Here is a 19277-nt window from a genome sequence, read left to right as displayed (position 1 = left end):
ATAGACAATTGTTGGCTGCCATGTGGGTGCTGGGATTCGAACCCAGGTTCTTTGCACGAGCAGCCAGTTCTCTTAACCACTACCACTGAGTCATCGCTCCAACACACACACACACACACACACACACACACACACACACACACACGTAAACTTTCAGAGCTGCTAAATTTCAGCATTGTGGATATAATCATGTATAGCAATGCCTGACCTATTTTCTGAAGTGTACCTTTAAATATTATATGTCACAGAAGGTCAGGCCTGAGCAAAAAGGAAAAGTAAATAAAGAGGCAGGATTGCCCAATCAGAGTCTCCATCCTCAAATCCCAGCTTTGCCACTTTCTTATTATGTTATTTGTGCAACTGTCTCAACTCCTCTGACTCAGTTTTCTCATTGGTACAATGGGGATAGGCAGGATGTGGTGAGGACTAAAGAATACCATCTGCAGAAAGCAACTAAAGGGGTGCCTGGCTGCTGTCTAAGTGGCACTCTAGGGGGATTTCCACACAGTGTGGTTTCTGGAAGCTGAGCTGATTCTCCACACCTCCTCACAGCCTCTCTGCTATTCCAGGGTGATGTTGGACTCAGTAACCCACAGCACCTTCCTGCCCAACGCATCCTTCTGTGACCCCCTGATGTCGTGGACTGATCTGTTCAGCAATGAAGAATATTACCCTGCCTTTGAGCATCAGACCGGTACGTACACCTGGAGAAGCCCATCCAAGCACAGTGGGGCTGGGCTCAGGCATGATGTACTGGTCTAGGGAAGCCCATAAATGCCAGTGTTTGGGGCAGATGCTGGTATAAAGCTAGAGGGAAGGAAGGGCAGCCTCCTGCAGGAAGAAGGCACTAGAATCCTCACTCCTACTTTTTCCAAATTCTCCATAAACTATTCATCTTGCCTCAAAGCAATGCTCACTAAGCATGAGTCCCCTGGCAGTCCCAAGCCCTTCTCCCTACCCCTTTTCTTTCTCTCTTTCTCTCTCAACTCAGTTTTCTGTACCTAACAAGGAAATTTGGGACCTTATGCAAACCTCATTACAGGAGGCCAGCTGAGCTTTGCCCCAGAAATCCTCTGAGGCCTCCATGCCCGAATAAGAGCTTGGATGACTGCACATCACAGCAAACCCAGCTGACTGCTAGCACAGCAGGTGCACACCTCACCGGTGATGCAAGTGCCAATGCAGCTTTCAGTCATCACCAAGCATTAACCCTGAGCACACTGACCCGGCCAGGTCTGAGCCTGGTGTCCAGAGGCAGGCAAAGGCTGAGTCTCTGAAATACTACATATTGTCACCATTACAAGGAAATCTAGAGCTGCACTTCTAGAATTGAAGTGCTTCCCACATGTACCCCCAACCCCCACACAGTCACACATGCACATGTGAAATTGCTCACCTTCCTGATCTTCTTAAAGGGAGGGATATTAGATAGGCTGACTAGCCCCCAGTGGATGAACTTGCACTGAGGGACATCTGGGGACACTAACTTGGCATAATAGACCTTAACACTAATAACAGGATGTATGAATTCCAGAGGGGGGGGTGATATGGGTGGATGCCAATGGGGAAGGAGGTATAAAGTTCATTAAGATGTTCTGTATGAAATACACAAAAATTCAATAAAATTTTTTTAAAAGAAAGAAATTGCTCACCCTCAGTTAAAAGGTCTGTTAGGTCTGTCCAACCCATGTGGCTGCAGTCCACATGTAGACAAGAATGGCTATTAGTGTAGCACAGCACAAAATCATACACATAGTTAAAATATTATGAAGTTAGCCAGGCATGGTGGCACAGGCCTTAATCCCAATCCTCAGGACACAGAGGCAGGTGGAGCTCTGTGAAATGCAGGCCAATCTTGTATACATAGTGAGTTTCAGGCCAGCTGAGGCTACAGAGAGACCCTGTCTCAAAAAATATATTTAATGAGGTTTCTTTTTAAATTTTATTTATTTACTTTCATTTTATGTGTATGAGTGTTTCACATGAATGTATGTAAGTGCATCATTGGATCTCTTGGAACTGGATTTACAGACAGTTGTTAGCACCATGTGGATGCTAGGAACTGAACCTGGGTCCTTGGCAAGAGCAGCTAGTTCTCCTAACTGACGAGCCATCTCTTCAGCCTCACATGAGACTGATTTTTGTTGTTGTTGTTGTTGTTGTTGTTGTTGCTGCTGCTGCTGCTGCTGTTGTTGTTTTGTGGGGGGGGGTCCCTTATTTTGTAAGTGGATTACATGGTTCTCCAGTATAAGCTTTGTAGATGGAATCCTGTATCACAATGTGAAAAGGTTGGACACGCCTGGTAAATCACTGCATTTGAACTAGAATCATTTGGGAACATGGTACAGTTCCTCTTTAGATCTCATTTTCCTGAAAGACTGTAAGAAATATACTTTATCACCTTCCCTCAAAATGTGGCTAAGAGGTTAACTTAAAAAGAGGAAAATGAAGGCTTTGGGCTACTTGTCCCTCTGTTTTGTCCGTGCCTGTTCACCCAGATCACATTGGGGTGATAGTCAAGAGATGGCCTCAACCTCCTGCCCACATGATGCCTCAGCCGTTAGAGTGGCCACTTCCATAGTTATGAAGAATCCAGGCTGTGGTGCCAGGTGACCTCAAAGTGAAGAGTGGCTTTCATGCTGTGCCAGCTCACTCACTCATGCTCTGGTCTCCTCATCTGTATGATATGGATACTAACAACTGGTACAATTAAGAGTGGTTGTAAGACAGAATCAAGTTCACATATGAAGTATCTGAGTCATGGTGTGCCACAAGGCCAACACAGACAAAACACAGAATCACTTCTGGTTGGTGATGAAGAGAAAGTTCTAGCACTGATGGCTGTGTTAATGGTTGCACTTTAAAAAGTTTAAAAAGGTTGTGTTAGGTATATTTTGCCACAGTAAAAAATACAAAGAGTTAACAGGAGGTATCACCAATGGAATTGACCATGTGACTTAATTCTGTTCACATATTGGATTCTTGGAACACAGCTCTCCCCAAACTGAGGCCTCTGCATTTCCATTAGTGAAAAAAAGTGAGACAAGGTCCTTGTTAGTATTCTTCCAGAAGCTTCTCTGAATCCTGCTTTGTTTGTGAGACCATCACAAACATAATCTTCTCCTCTCCACTACTGAAAAAATAGAAATTTCCACTGAAATGTGAGATCAGTGAAAATGAAATACCCTAAAGTGACCCAGGTTCTGAATGTTCCTTAGAGATGAGCCAGACCATTGGCATACCACCTGGCCCTCTGGTTTCAGAAAAAGCAGACATCTTTGACCTCCTAAAGGTCAAAGTTGAGTGAGAAAAGTTAGTCTTGAGTGAGCACCTCCCTGGGGGCTGCCCAAGTACTGGGTGAGCTTCATCATCCCTGATCCTCCTCAGAGTCCCACTGGTGGGAGGAATGCCAAGGGGTATCTTCTTGTCCTTTTCCTGACAAGAACATCTTCAACCACTGATGTGACATCCTGCTCTAAGTTTCTAAAAAGGCATTCTCTAACAGGAATATACCAGGAACAGCCAGAATGCCCTAGCGCTCACCTCTAAGGCATCTCTTCTCACCACCTCACAGTAATCGCCATCTTGAATTCAGAGCTTGCCTCAAGGATGGTTCTAATGATAGCTTCCTGCTGGGGTCTGGCCATAAGTGCTGCTAACACTGCCACTGACCAGTCATGTGACCCCCAGCAAGTCTTTTGACACATTTTCCTTCATTGAAATAGTGTCTACCTCCTAGAGTCAGGAGTGTAGAATGAGATTTAGTATACAAAGTATTTAGCCAAGTGTCTGGCACTCATCTTAGCCAGGAACCACCTCACAACTCCCAGACAAGTGAAAAACAGCCATCACGTTCATCTCTCCATTTAACCCGGTTATCTCAGTCATAACTCTCCCATCTGGGATTGAGACCAAGGGAGGAAAAGTGAGAAAAAAGTGATGGGCCTTGTAGACAAACTGTGTGTAGGGGAGCAGGTGGAGTATTCAGCCTACCGAGGGAAACCAGTTGTTTTCAAACTTTGCAATGGCTTCAGCAGGGATCAGCTAAGCTTGTGTAACCCCCCACAAAAGGATCCTATCCTGCTCTTTGAAGCAGGACTTCCAGTTGGCCACACTGAAGGCTGCAAAGGGCACAGTCGCAGATTACAAAATACCTAGAACTTTAGTAACTCACCATTATTTTGACTTAAGCTTTTCAAAACGAAGAATTGTCAGAGTTGGAAAATTTATTCAGGTAGAAGGTTTACATGCATTTCACGTGAATATGCTCTTTAAAGATTATATCTCCAATTAAGTTCCAATAGTCTACCTTCTGACAAATCCTGACCTCACAGCTGCTTCCTAGAGCTCCACCTTAGACATCCTCATCCCCACACACCTCTTCCCTGGCCCTCAAATTGGCCATGCCAACATGTGATGCCTCCTTCAATTTGGAATCTCACTTATGCTTTGTTCATTTAAGAGCTTTCTAGACTGGGGTGGCTAAAAGGGGTCCCAGGAGGCCTCTCACGTCCACCGTAGAAAAGAGCTGAAGTGACAGAGGAAAGCCTCGATGGGGGGGCTCTCCCATCTGGACCCCCATCCTCAGGCAGATTCCTTCACTTTCATTTTGCATAACTGTTGTTAAGGTTCAGCTGCAGGAGCAGGACTACACCTGCATCACCTGTTCCATATACATTGTGTGACTTTGAAAAGAGTACCTTCCGAGGCCTTACTTTCTCCATTTGTAAAATGGGTGACATGATCTAAGACCTCATAGACCATGTTGGAGATAACAAGAGAAAGTAGAAAGTGTTTAGCAAGGTGACTAGCACATAGGAGCACTCAGTAAATGCAGTAATTGCCATTATCCAATCGAAGATTTGGTTTGAAGAAAAGCTTTTTAAAAGAATAGTACAAAACCACTGGTCTTAGGCATTGAAATCAGGGGAGAAGGCCTTTGAATTCCATGTGGGCTTTTCTAAGCAAGATTCATGTGCTGGGTATAGAAATTTGAGAGCACACACAAGGTTATAGATCTAGGAATTTCTAAATCAAAATCAGAGAACAAACCCAAAACCATTTAAAAAGTCAAAGTTGAGCCCTGTGGCAGCAGTTACAACCCAGAGAATGCACTACTGGCCACTTCTGGTTTGTTTTACCCATTGGGGCCTTCTGGGCTGTCATGGTCCAGGACCACATGTGGCCTGGCTCTCTTAGCTCTACCCAAGGCCCAAGGCCAGGTCCCTTTGCAGACAGCTAACCAGCCCTCTCTTTTCTCCAACCAGTTTCTTACACTGCTCGTGGTCTAAATCATTCCAAGGGTTAGAATGAAAAGCCAAGAAAGGTTATAGGATGGGGTCAGCCCAAGCTCTGAGAGGAAACCTGGAAGACATTTATCACCACAGGATTTCCCCTGTAAAGTCCTTCCCTTCTGTGACAAAGCTGCAGTTGATGGTGCCCTGTGCTCCCCAGTTCACTCACCACCTCTCTTCAGTGTTGCCCTGGGCAAAAAACTTTCCCAACTCCCTATGCTAATAAATCATGCTAATTATGGTCCCAAATTGTCTAACTCTGGCTTCCTCTAAAGCAGACTGCCTGTCTCTCCCTTACCTAGCCCTGAATTTGCTTTGTTCTGGTTGCTCCTTACCTAGATCGAGGAAAGCTTCATTTTCCTGAGAAAGAATATAGGCCTACTCTGGGAGCTGGGCAGCAACTTTCCATTATGGTATGGATTCTCTAAGTCTCATGTTCTTACCTGAGGTTTCTTCAGGTCTGGGAGTCACCTCCCCACCCTGAGGGCCCTGGATCACATCAGTCCAGCTCTGAAAGCTCATGTCCTGATGAATTTAAATATACCCTACTTTATAGCTTCATTTGTGAGAACTCCCCCAGAATCACTGAAAACTCTCCATCTCCTCTTTTTCCCAAGGCAACTGGCCCTCAAGTGCTCTGACCCATTTCAGACTTCAAAGGAGTTGGCATAGCCTGATGCTTAATAGTGGCCTCTTTGGCATCAAGCTTTCTGGGTACAAGATGTTGGTCTCAATTAGTAACCTAGACAGAAAAGCCTCAGAGCTTAGCTTCTCCAAGAAGTTTAGGCTGTTTTGTAAATGAGAGATGCATTGAGGAAAACTCTATGCATTTCTACATAATACAACCTGATCAAGATGATATATTTTTATGGAAATAGACCTCTCTTTTCTTCGTCCTTAGCTCAGGTCTTCCAAATACCAGAAGGTTCCTCAGGTCATTCCTTGGTGTTGGAGGTACTTCTTCTGATTTTTTCAGACTTAAGTTAGATATACAAATATAATTATATGGTATGTATGTGTCCATCTGCCTGCTGCCTGCCTTCATCCAAGGCTTGTTTTTGTCAGTCCTTGATATTTTTGCATTCCTTGGTCCTCCTGGACCAGGAAGTGTGACATGATGCAAAATGTCCACAGGGTGCCTAATTCCTTACTAATGGACTCTGTGACCCTGGGGGGATTCATGGAACCTCCTAGAACCTGTTTCCTCATCTTTACCTGAAGATCATAATCATTGGCAATCTGGTTACACCTACTGAGGACCGACTGTGGGCTGGGTGAGGCTCCCAGCACTCCTGGTTCAGGATGACTAGAGCTCAAGGTCTGGGGAAGGAGGTGCTGTGAATCCTTCTGGAACCTTCTGAGAAGGACATTTGAGGGAAATATTCTCTGAAAGGGTAAGAAGTGGTTTGAGGAGACCAGGAATCACTCAACAGAATGAGAGAGAAGCATCTTCAGGCAGTGATGCATGGGCGGGCGGTAGAGGCCCCGAGGCCAGCTTCCTGCTTTCCTGAGCAGAGTCTCTGAAACCTTCACCTTATCAAGGGTGGGATGATGGAAACACACCAAAACCAGAAAGTCTTCATAGATGCTGGCTCCCCTTTTTTAGCCACCATGTCACTGAGAACTGCCATTTTCTCTCAGCTCTGGAAGCTGTGGCTTTGTTAACAGGAGAGCCAGCTACCATGGCTGGCCCCAACCCCTGCTGCATACAAAGCTCGCCCTGTGGATGAACTCCACCAGTGAGCTGAGAGCAGGGAGCCAAGCCAGTTAGTTACACCTTCCCAATGTCAGGGCTGACCTCCCACCCACCACTTCTCTGGATCCTTAAGATTCTCTTGGCTTTCAGAAGCAGTGTGGTCCCCTTCAAATGCCAAACAAAATCACCCTGCAGTAGAAGTGGAGAGGGGAAGGAAACAGAGACACAGCAAAACCTTTCCATGAAGAGAAATGTGCTGTGTGCTACCACATTGATAGACATCTTGGTCAGGGCCCAGAGCAGGACCAGCAGCCGAAGAATGTCAAGGCTCATAAACATCTCTCATTGGAATACCAGGAACGTCTAAAGGCTTCTTAGATTTATTCAAGCCAGAAATCAGTAGATGAAAACACAGACAGAACTCAGGAAAGGCCCGCTTTCTCAGAAGACCCAGCCCTCCCCCAAGAACTAGCCATGAGCCTGACCAGCCAGCTCCAGCCAGCAGTCACAGAGCAAGGAAAGGGTGGTTGGGTCACATAATTCCCCTCAATCGTCTCAATCACCAGGCAGGGACTATGACACCAGCCCTCACCAGCCTAACAAAATATCGATGCTTTCATGTATTCTGTCATGCATAGAAATGTGCATACACAATTCTGGTTTAGGGGCTGATAATATAAATAGTTCAGAGGTAGAGCACTTGACACACACTTGTGAGGCCCTGGGTTCAATATCCTGACCCAGAAAAAAAAAAAAACTGACAAATTTTTTTTAATAAATCAAGTCCATTACTTGGGATTTCTGGTCATTTCTACTCCCCTCATGATCTCTCTAGCCCCAACATCTTCCTGTACCATCAAGAGGCTCAATAATAAGAAAAAGAAATTTCTGGAAGGATTTTGAGTTTTAGAGGGAACCTCAATTTTTTACCTTTATGAAACAGCCCTGTCACACCAATTTGGTAGGATGGATAGAAGATTTAAGAAACTTGAGCTGATGCTGACTAGGACAAGTGGTACCTCAGTGTATACTGAGAGGTAGCCTTCAGCAAGGCAGACCCATCTCCTAGCTGGGTTCAGAAGCACCATAGCTCAGTTGGGAGAGTAGCAGCATGTGAGGCAGTTAATGGGGAAATAGAGATAACACCAATATCATTTGCTGTGGGTGATTGCAGGCTGTCTCTTTATGTCATCCATATAGCCTGGGTTCTATTGACGTTCCCCTCAGGCCCCTTCATTCCCAATGCTTTCATGTATCATCTCTTTTCTGTGTTAATTCCCTGAGGAAAGCAAGATGAGATGAGTGATGTATTCAGACAGCAATCCAACCCCAGCTTTTCTACTCACTGACAATGGGGTTTAAGGAAAATAAAGTCCCCACCGACCCTCAGGTTTCTTCTCTATGACTTCCTGGGAGACAGGAGCTAAATGTGCCTATCCACCATGAATTCCTACCCTGCAATATACAATGATAATATTGATAACAGCATTGAAACATACATTAACTCATTTTATCTGTTGGCCAACCCTGTGATATCGGTGCTATAATTATCTCCATTTCATCAACAGGGATAGTAAAACTTTCATTTATTGGATGGATGTGTGGTGGGTGGATGGAGGATGGATGGATAGATGGATGGATGGATGGATGGATGGATGGATGGATGGATACCGTGGTAGTTACAAGAATTACTTACATCAGAGCTGAGAATGTGGCTCAGTGACAAGTGCTCAGTATGTGCTCAGCATATACAAGCAGCTGAGTTCAGTTATCAGAGTCTAACCAAGTCCCTGATACCTCACCTCTTCCTTACCTTATGCCTGTGACTCTATTGGTTTCTCCTCGAGATACTGAGACAGGATTGTTGAGCTTCAACTCTCTGCACTTGAACAGGTGCTGTCATATCCCAGACTCCAAGTCAGAATGGCACTTGTAACTGTCTGAATATAGACATCACTTCTTTGAAAGAGTAAGTGGTCTGAGCCCAAGAGAAAAAAGACAGCACCAGGAACACAAGATCACTAATACAGCTAATTCCTCCGTAACTTCCTTCCTCCGTAGACATCTATTATCGTGGTCCAAGGTCTGACATACTATGGGCATCATCTAACTGGCCCAAAGCCCTGGAACAAGATGGCAGAGGCTATGCACAAACACATAGCCAGCATGGGCATTTGTCCGTTAAAACACATAGAATCAAACCCATTTTCAGATAAGTTCTGGCACACAGGAGGTACCTAATAACTATTGAATTGATTGATCATTTCCTAGGTACTGGTCTCCATACACTAACCGTAAACTCTACAACAACCCTGTAACTCAATTATATTTTCCCCATTTCACAACTGAGAAATCAGAGACTTAAACATCCTGGACTTTGTCCAAAAGGCAAGCAACCAAATCAAGATTCAAACCCAGGCCTGAAGGGCTCGAGTTTGTGCTCTTGATATCATGTTTCTGAAGAGCCTTTTTGCTTTCTTTCTTTATTGGATCCCCTCTTTCTAAGCACCAGAAAGAGGTCTGGTCACTTCTACCCCATCGTATTCTCTGTAACCCTACAGCCACCTACAGGATCAGATCCCATCTCTCTGGTCTTCTCTACAGAGGAAAAAGTAGCCTGAGCCTTTGTAGGAGTATCTCAAGGCTAGAGATCTTTCTATCCACTGTGTGAGGGATAAAGATGCTAACATAACAGGGGTAATCCTTTGGAGCCCCCTTGAGGACTATCATCCCTCATTTCTCTGTGTTCTGGTGTAGCCTGTGACTCCTACTGGACATCAGTGCACCCCGAGTATTGGACTAAGCGCCATGTCTGGGAATGGCTCCAGTTCTGCTGTGACCAGTACAAGCTGGACGCCAACTGCATCTCCTTCTGCCACTTCAACATCAGTGGCCTGCAGCTGTGCAGCATGACACAGGAGGAGTTCATTGAGGCAGCCGGCATCTGCGGGGAGTACCTGTACTTCATTCTCCAGAACATTCGCACGCAAGGTCAGTGTGTCAGCAGGCCAGGCCTCAGGGGAAGGCCTGGGATTGGGACCAAATGCCCTAAGAGATGTGAGATGCTTCCCTCCCCTTGGCTTGCACTGCCAAATGTTATCAGCTCTCAGTCAAAACCTCTCAATAACTGGAAACTCTAGTATCCCAGTGTAGTGATTTGGGGGCAGAAGGAAGCAAGAGCTAAGAAGGCAAATGTTGGGTGCATGTTCAAAAGAAAAGCAAACCCAAAACTTTTGTAGGGATGGCCAAAGTCAGGCTGAAAGTCACAAATTATGCAGGATGTTCATAAAGATTTGAAACCATGAATGACAGGCAAAAAAAAAAAAAAGCCTTTCAACTTCATTTCTTACTAAGCAGAAAATGAAAATAGACTTTTTCCCTTTCTATTTCCTGAGGAGTCCAAAGAATTGCCATTTCATCTTAGCACATTCCTATTAGTCTAGGATCCAACAGCCAGAAGGTGGCACCAGTGGCATCATTTAACTCCTCAATCTGCCCTCTCGGAGCACAATGTGCATGAACATGTCTTTTTCAAACCAGAGTTTTTTTTTGAGAGCATCTAATTCTGTGTCTCAATGATAATACAGTTGACATCCCAAGTTGACTTCACTGTGGGTGGACAAAGTGAAAAGTTGAAGATCAGAAGGACCCTTTCACATTAATACAGCTCTGCCTCCCACATGTGAAAGCCACAGGGCCTGGCAAGAAACTCCACCTGGCCAAATCCCCATGGCCTTGTCTGTCTCCTGAGAGGATGATCCACCCTCCCTGGGCCTTTCCAGGGGATTTAGTGGAAGATTACCTGGCACAGCATATAAGTGCGCAAATACACTGTATAGCAGTTTTTAATATAATCAAGAAACAGAAAAAAAATTGAAACTAAATCAAGCACATCTCTCCTTGAATTCAAGGAGCATCTTTGTAAAAGTTGGCCCTTTCTCTTAGAAACGTTAGTTTTCTTTTAGAAAACCCTGGAGGCAGGTCATACCACTGGAAAAGCCAAGTCACCTACTAGCCTGGCCCCTGCTTGACAGGAACACTGTGGACAAAGAAGGGATTCTTGTTTGAGCAAAGAAATCACAGACTACTTCCAGCACTAGGATTCTATGGTCTCCATTTGTTTTTCCCCCACCATGAAGGCCCAAGACTAAAACAGAAAGTGAAGAATGGTGGCCCTGAGCCAGAAACAGAAACCTGTTCTTAGAGTGTACACTCCCTAAAAGGGGACAATTCTGAGTGTCACAGTCATATGGGAAAAGGATCTTGGGACTCCACTCAAAAACCTCCCAAGGGATAGAATGCCAGGACCATGGAAAGGGTCATATTCTGAACAATGCATCTTGGTATAGCCATCTTGGCCAAATGCCACAATAACCAAACTTGTCTCTAGGCCCAAAGAAGCCCCTGGGTTGATGTTTTCCAACATGGTCACCTCCTTTCCCTGGAAATTATTATATCAAAAATACCTTGTCCTATTGACTCAGGGATCTGTAAAAAATGAATAAGCTAAAAGCTGGCTGTTTGGACTGAAGAGATGGTTCAGCAGTTTCAAGAGTACTTGCTGTTCTTCCAGGGGATCCAAGTTTGGTTCCACGTACCAACATCAGGAGGCTCAGAGCCTCCTGTAACCCCAGCTCTATGGCATTCTATGTCCTCTTCTAGCCTCCTTGGACACCTCCATACACATGGCATATACGTACAGACACACAATACACATAAATAAAAACAATAAATTAAATAAATAAAATACAGGCTGGCTGGTTTTAATAAGTCATGGTTTCTCTTATTCTGAGGACTACCTGAGTGATGTGCCACCTCCAATGATGGTACTTAGGGCACTCTCTAAGTAAGGAGGTTGGGAAGTATCTGCTCTACCAACCTGTTCCATTCTGAAATTCCTCTATTGCAGTAAGATTTAAAGACCTAGAAACATGGAGGCACTAATCACTGGCAAGAGAAGTCAGGTGAAAGACTAAGGGCAGAAAGTGGCTTTCACTGTGTAAGAGAAGGAAGAGTTTCTCATCTGTCTCTTGTCCTGTTTCTGGTTGGCCCTTTGGCCAGAGTACTCCCATTTCGTTACTAAAGAGAAAGTAGTCCTTGTGTTGGATGCCAAGTTAGGAAATAGGTCATATGGCCTGTCCTGCAACCTGGAAACATGATTCCCAATTCAACCCCAGCCCACCATTCTACAAAGTAGGGAACCAACATGGTCTTCCAGTCAACTGGGCATTCAAAGAGTTGTGTGTTTCTTTTGGCCTCTGATTCCCATTCTTCCTTTTGGCTATCATATAACAGGCATTCTGGTCTCCAAGGATTATAGTCCTATGTCAGAAATCACAAGCCCAGGTCCAAAGGGGAGCTGATTAGGTGTTTTGCTTCATGTCCCATTGAGACTGACCAATGAGCCCAGAGACCAAATGTCTGGCAAAGCCACCCGGGGGTCAATGGTCCAGCTCAGTTCAAAGTCTAGCCTTTCTGGATCCCAGACAAGATTCATTCCCTAGAGCTCACTCAACAGATCCACAGAGGCTTCTAGAGTCCCCAATTCCAGGTGCTCTTTCTAAGTAATTATGAAAAAAGGACATTGTCACCTCTCAAGGATGGCTAGGGTCAGATAGTCTCCACTTTCCCCCCTGAAATAAAACCGCCCCTCAGAGGGGAAGTGTCAGTTCTCTTCCCGACACCTCCTCTCCTAGACTGGCCAGTAGAATCCAGGATTGCACGGAACCGTTTGTGAGTATCTTTTTCTCTTTTTTTCCCCACCCAGGTTATTCCTTTTTCAATGATGCTGAAGAGACCAAGGCCACCATCAAAGACTGTAAGTATCAAACTCAAGCTTCCCAAAGCTGTACAGGCTATTGTTGCACTCATCAGTTTGATCATACTTTAACAACCACATAGAAGGTTGATGAACCAAAATAAGCCAAGAGAGAGTAGAGGAGAAATGTGATAGAAAGAGCGTGGGAAGGGAGAGGTCTATAGACCAAGCTCATATCCATGGAGTCCCTATCCTCCCCAAGGCTCCATTCCCCTGTCTATAAAATAGCAAGACCCTGCTGGGTTTAGTAAGTTCAAGAAATAATGCATTTACGCATGGTAAGATGCCTAGTAGGTACCTGCAGTGTGGATGTTCTAAAACCAGAGCTGTTAGCCCTAATGTTAATGACTCTCAAGCTTTAGAGGTCTGTACTGTTAACACTTCAGAGCAATACAAGCTCACTGGGTAGGTCAAACTGAGAGAAGATCTCAAATGGCCTATGATCTTCAAGATCAGTTGTTCCTACTTCACTTTTAAAGATGCTGAAAGGGAAAGGGAACTTTCGAGCTTCCATTTTTTTAAAGATAGCAATTACTATTGATACCCATTATTGAGTCCCATGCAAAGACCATGGCCCAGGGTTCAGGAGGAGATGTGGTCCTAGTTAAACCCTTCTTCAAAGGACTTTAGCCTTCAATGGCCTCTGAGAGATGGACCCAGAGGGACAGACACTGGGGAACAATTTCTTAGGATTTACTTTTTCTTTCCCTAAAAATCTCAATCAATTGAAAATTCAGATTCTCTGACTCGCGGTGAACAAAACTTTTGTGATTTTTGTTTGTTGGGTTTTGAAGCATTAGCAGAACAGTAGGGTCCATGAAGCATAGTTATGCTGACAAGTGCAAAGGCCCTGTGGGAAGAGCAAGTATGGTCCTTGAAGAAGACTCCCAAAAGCCAGACGATCTATTGTTAGGTTATCTTCAACAGTAGCTACTAGCCTCATGTGGCCATTTAAATTACTTAAAATTAAATAATATTAAAATTCATGTCCTTGGGAGCCCTAGCCACATTTTAAATGCTCAGTAACCACAGGTGGCCACTGGCTGCCATATTGGGCTGCTGGGATTTCTCCATCACAGGAAGTTTCTCTGGGAAGGTTCAGTAGTGAATCAGCAACATCCTCAGGAGGGTGAGAACTGAGGCAGTGAAGGGACACATTTGTGGGTAATTTAGTTTGGGCTTCATGCTGAGCAACACACAGGTGTTCTAGAACCACAGAGAGCTCCACCCTAGGCCATATATTCTGGAAAGGTTTCTGAAAAGGTACTGTGAGAATCAGCTGGGTAGAAATAGTGGGTGGGGAGACTGTGCAAAAATCCTGAGACAGAGGAAAATCACACACATTGGGACCATCTGACCCAAGAGAAGAGAGAATGTTGGGGAGCAGAAATAGACAAGATTAGAGAGCTGGATGGGGCCTAGTTTATGAAAGGCCTGGCTATTATGACAGCCTTCATCCTGGTGACAAGAGGGACCCACTACAGGATGGTCAGTTGGACAGTGATATGACCCAGTGGCACAGAGACAAGTCAAGGACACCATTTCCTCCCAGGATGGCAAATCTATTCCTTTGTCCCATTAATATACATCTTAGACTGTACAGTCAGTGTGAACAGTATCGTTTAGTGGCAGAAAATTACACTTATTCAGTACCTACTGTATACCCAGTTCTATGCCAAGTACTGAGGGAACACATAAGCAAACACAAATCCCTACCCTCTAGTGGACACAGTCATCAAATCACATAAATAGATACATCATGAAGGAGTCCAACGGCAATAAAGAAAGGGCAGTGGGTATGAGGTGCTGCCTAGAGGCACATGTGTATGAGTGATCACAACTTGCATAGTCAGAGAAGCTCCCCTGGAAGGTGATTTTGAGCCAAGATTGAGATGAGGGTGTGAAACCCCAGATATTCATACAAAGCACATTCTGGGCAAAGGGAAGAGCAGGCGCAAAGCCCCAACGTAGAATGTACACGCACGGTGAGAAAGAGCCAGAGCCAAAGCCAGGGCAGCTGGAGCAACGTGAACACAGAGCTGACAGAAGAGGCAGAGACTTAATGTAGAGCAGAAGATGGCAGGTCTGGTTCTGACATTTTTTAAATTTCATACACATTGGAACAATGCAGATATAGATAGTTAAGACTATGATTATAATGTGACATATATAATTCAACTTAACATTAATTATTGCTTCTTTCATAAACTCTAATCTCTTTCTTTTTACTATGTCCCTTCCAATCTGTTCTCCACACTATAGCCAGAGGGATCATCTTAAAATGTAAGTGTTTGAGCCAGGGATGTAGCTCAGTAGATAGTGTTGGTCTAGCATGCCTGAAGCCCTGGGTTCCATCGCCAGCACTGCATAAACTGGACATAGAAGTGCATGTCTGTAATTCCAACACTAACTCAGGAAGTGGAAACAGGAGGATCAGGAGTTCAAGGCCAGCATGGGCTACATAAGACCCTGTCTCAAAAAAAAAAAAAATTCCAGCCCATCACCTGGTCTCCAAGAACCACAAACTCTCCACCACAGCAGCAGCGCCTCCCACTCCCTCCTGGCACAGGGTGTGCAAGCCTCCCAGGTACTCTGTCCATGCTGGAGAGGTCTTTGTGCGCTGTGCTCCCTCCAACTAAAACCCTCCCCCATCCTCCTCACACCGATTCTTAACATAGCTGTTTCTTATGAAGTCCTCACTTCATAAAGTAGGCATTTCCTCGCTTCATTCTCTATCCAATATCAAGTCTATGTCACATTTGAAGCAATGGGTGATTTGTCCGTTTCATCTACTGTTCGCCTGGTCATATGAGCAGGGGCCATGGCTCCATGTTTGGTCTTATATTCCAGCAGGACCCCAGCATAGATTCACAGCAGGACCCAGGATTGAGTGCATCCCACCCCTCCATCTGCTAATCACCCCAAAGTGCTGACAGAACGTAATGTCTTCCACCATAAAAGCTGGCAATTAGTATCTGCTCTTTAGGGTAGAGTTTGAGGCTACATGTGGCCACTCAAATCCCATTGCTATGCATCATTCTGTTTCAGATGCTGATACCAGTTGCTTGAAAACAAGTGGCATCAAGAGTCAAGACTGTCACAGTCATAGTCGAACAAGTAAGTGCAAAGACACCATTTTTCATTTGTAACTCCCTGAAACCATTTTTGAGACAGTTCCTCTACCTTCATAAACTTTGAAGCTAAGCATTTGAGTGGAACCAGTCACTTCCCCAGTGAGGAAGTAGAGAAATCAACAGTTGTCTTCACACAGTATCAGAACTGTTATTTTTACTTGGAGATAGAATTTTAAGAATTAAAGAAATGGGGGCTGGAGAGAGGGCTCAGCAGTTAAGAGCACTGGCAGCTCCTGCAGAGGACCCAGGTTTGATTCCTAGAACCCACATGGCAGCTAACAACTGTCCGTAATTCCGGTTCCAGGGGATCCAACACCCTCTTCTGACCTCCTCGGGCATTACACCACATGGGTGCCCTTACACACGTGCAGGTAATACACTCATACACATAAAATAAAAATAATAAATAAAATATTTTTTTAAAAAAAGAATTAAAGAGGGGCTGGAGAGATGGCTCAGGGGTTAAGAGCACTGGCTGTTCTTGCAGAAGACCTGGGTTTGAATCCCAGCACCCACATGGTAACTAACAACCATCTATAACTTCAGCTCCAGGGGATCTGACGCCCTCTTCTGTCTTCTTGGTGCATTGCACGACATGGGTGTACTTACACACATACAGGCAGTACAGTCATACACATAAAATAAAAATAAATAATTTTTTTAAAAAAGAATTAAAGAAATATTCTGGGGGGAAGAAACCTCTATAGGAGTAAGCTGCAGGCCCACACTTTACAGCAGGAATACCAGATTTGTTTAATCTCACAATAGCGAGCTGATAAGAGATGGCTGAGAAAGATTCTGAGGGTAAGGCATAGCAGAAGAGTGGAGGGAAAGTGCTGAAGGCAAAATAATAGATCGAACTTACCCTGGGCCTAGTGTTTTAAATACATTATCTAATACCAGAGCCTTACAGCATAGCTGCTGTTACTATTATCGCCATTCCACAGATGTGCAAACAGGCACAGAGAAGTTAAGAGACTTGCCTAACATATACACAGGACCTCTCCCCAGAGGAGCAGTGGGGAGTGGAGCATGCGCGTATGCATGCCAAACATCGTGGCCCCGAAGCTATGCACGCAGAAATGGTCCTCTTCCTCATCCCTACATTGGTAATGGCCCAGTTACTTCTGGTACAGTGGAAAAGGGGCATACCCCCACCCACCCACCCCACCCACCCTTCGCTCCTATAATTGCAGGTTGGCGGCTCCGCCACATGACGCCCAAGTGGAAAAACACTAGTTCTTTTCTCTGAGATAAGGGTTTCTCAGCAGGGACCATTGGCATGCTAGGTCAAATTAGTCTTTGTTTGGGGAAAACTGCTGTGTTGTGCGTCATAGAATGTGTACTAGTATCCCTAGCTTCTACCCAGTGCGTACTGATCGTGCTTCCTTCAGTAGACATCAGAATATCTCAGGGTCTTGCTGCATGCGCCCTGCAATGCACGGTAATCACTGAAGAGAAGCACTGCCCTAGACTCCAGGAGCGGAGTGTATGGACGCTCTGGTTCGGAGACTGCGTCCGGCAGGGGTGCTGCCCCTGAACTCTGGAACTTAGGCGCTCCCTGGAACGCTTGCTGTCTGTCATTTAGAAGCTCAACTGTAGTCTTCACATTTAAAGAAAAGTTAGCGAAAATCATCTTACTTACTTTCTAAAATTTCCGATACTGTTTTCTTTACAGTTCCAGTAATAAAAATGCTTTCAATTACCTGCAGTTTACATTTAATAACTGTAATGCCCCCCCTCAAATATTCCTGGCCCACTGTGGGGACTTCTCATTAAGGTACTCAGGGGAGAATAAAGGGGAGGTCAGGATGGCCAGTCCATGAGATTTTCCCAGCACTGAGATATGCCCAGGGCAGAATCGAGCTGCCATGCCACAGATGTTGTGTAGAAAGCAATCGTCCCAGTAAGTATACTTCTAGCCACTTGCTATGGATTAAATCATTAAATCCTCCAACCTAGGCATAGGTACCCTTATTATCCCCATTTTTACCCAGAAGGTAACTAGAAAGACTGCAGTTCCAGAGCTAGGAAAAGTCAAGTTCCAGACCCAAACCCAGACAATCAGACCCCAGACCAGTCCTATCCATGCCCTAATGAACAAGAAAAATACCAACTTCTCATGATAAACTGCAGAATGGCTGTGAGTACCAGGTCTTAACACTACCCTCCAGCCCAACAGAGAGGGATGATAAGAAAAGCATTTCCCTCATCTGTAAGAATTATTCCATAGTGCCATGGGCCGAAAGGATACAGAGCAGGCATTTCCAGAGTAAGCTGGTGTCTCTGGATGTGCTAATAGTTCATCAGAAAACAGACCTTTCTCGGCTTGGTTAAGGTTACAAGCAGAGCTCACAATCAGACTGTGAGCATTATCTGTACACAACAGACGATCCTGTGGGTTAATGAGAAGTCATACAATTCAGCTCTGAAAATTTCAAAGAAAAGTTCAAATGACTAACTTGATTCCCCTTTATTCCAAAAGGCCTGCAAAGCTCTCACCTGTGGGAATTTGTGAGAGATTTGCTTCTTTCTCCTGACGAAAACTGTGGCATCCTAGAATGGGAAGATAGAGAGCAAGGCATTTTTCGGGTGGTTAAATCAGAAGCCCTGGCAAAGATGTGGGGACAAAGGAAGAAAAATGACAGGATGACATATGAAAAGTTGAGCAGAGCCCTGAGGTAAGTCAATAGCATCAGATACCATGAGCCTGCAAAGACCAATTATATAAAATAGCCAGCCGGAGAAAATTACACTGTTTTTTGCAGCTATTTTTCTTTTACTTTACAATGAAAAGGTCATGAGACAAAACTCAGCTTCTTATTTTCCGGTGGGATTACAACTTGTAAAGCGACCCACCATCCTTTTCAGTCTTGGCAGCATTCCCCAGGGGGGATCACCCTGAATTCAAGCCATCTTGCACACATGCACACAAAACACATGCTGATCTCACTGTGGTGAGGTTCAGTCTTCAAGATGTCTGGGAAGGGTTTAAGTGAAAGGCGATAACTGGGTGTGGAAATACCAGGGTAAGCAAAGCCCAGCCTTGTCACCCGAGAGGAGAGAGGAGTGTTTATGTTCTGTTGTTTTCTTGGGGTTCAAACCCTCCCTGGACTTTTCTGCTTACTTTCACAGATACTACTATAAGACAGGCATTCTGGAACGGGTGGACCGAAGGTTAGTGTATAAATTTGGAAAAAACGCACATGGGTGGCAAGAAGACAAACTATGATCTGCGCTGGGAATCAAGCTCCCTGTATGGATTTCTGTTATTTAAAAACAATCAGACTGCAATAGACATTTGAAAGTCTTTCTTCTCCTCCTCCTCCTCCCCC

The 19277-nt window shown here is 44.8% G+C and overlaps 1 protein-coding gene across 3 annotated transcripts in view; it reads left to right on the top strand.

Annotated features, from left to right (window-relative positions):
* The window catches only part of Elf5 (E74 like ETS transcription factor 5), a 37866-nt gene extending 18595 nt beyond the window's left edge, over positions 1 to 19271 (top strand). For 2 of the 3 annotated variants that reach the window (XM_008852361.2, XM_008852362.1), the window contains exons 2-7: positions 570 to 694; positions 9748 to 9981; positions 12758 to 12808; positions 15857 to 15925; positions 18428 to 18623; positions 19078 to 19271. In XM_008852361.2, the coding sequence (XP_008850583.1) occupies positions 570 to 694; positions 9748 to 9981; positions 12758 to 12808; positions 15857 to 15925; positions 18428 to 18623; positions 19078 to 19174 (772 nt within the window). In that variant the 3' untranslated portion in view covers positions 19175 to 19271. The remainder of the gene's footprint in view (positions 1 to 569; positions 695 to 9747; positions 9982 to 12757; positions 12809 to 15856; positions 15926 to 18427; positions 18624 to 19077) is intronic. The other variant, XM_008852363.2, reaches the window with a different exon arrangement.
* Positions 19272 to 19277: the final 6 nt, after the last annotated feature.

This window comes from Nannospalax galili, unplaced genomic scaffold, assembly GCF_000622305.1.
Source record: "Nannospalax galili isolate Female #2095 unplaced genomic scaffold, S.galili_v1.0 scaffold126, whole genome shotgun sequence".
NCBI lineage: Eukaryota > Metazoa > Chordata > Mammalia > Rodentia > Spalacidae > Nannospalax > Nannospalax galili.
The sequence above is the reverse complement of the archived record's forward strand: the minus strand, read 5'-3'. Positions and strand labels throughout refer to the sequence as shown.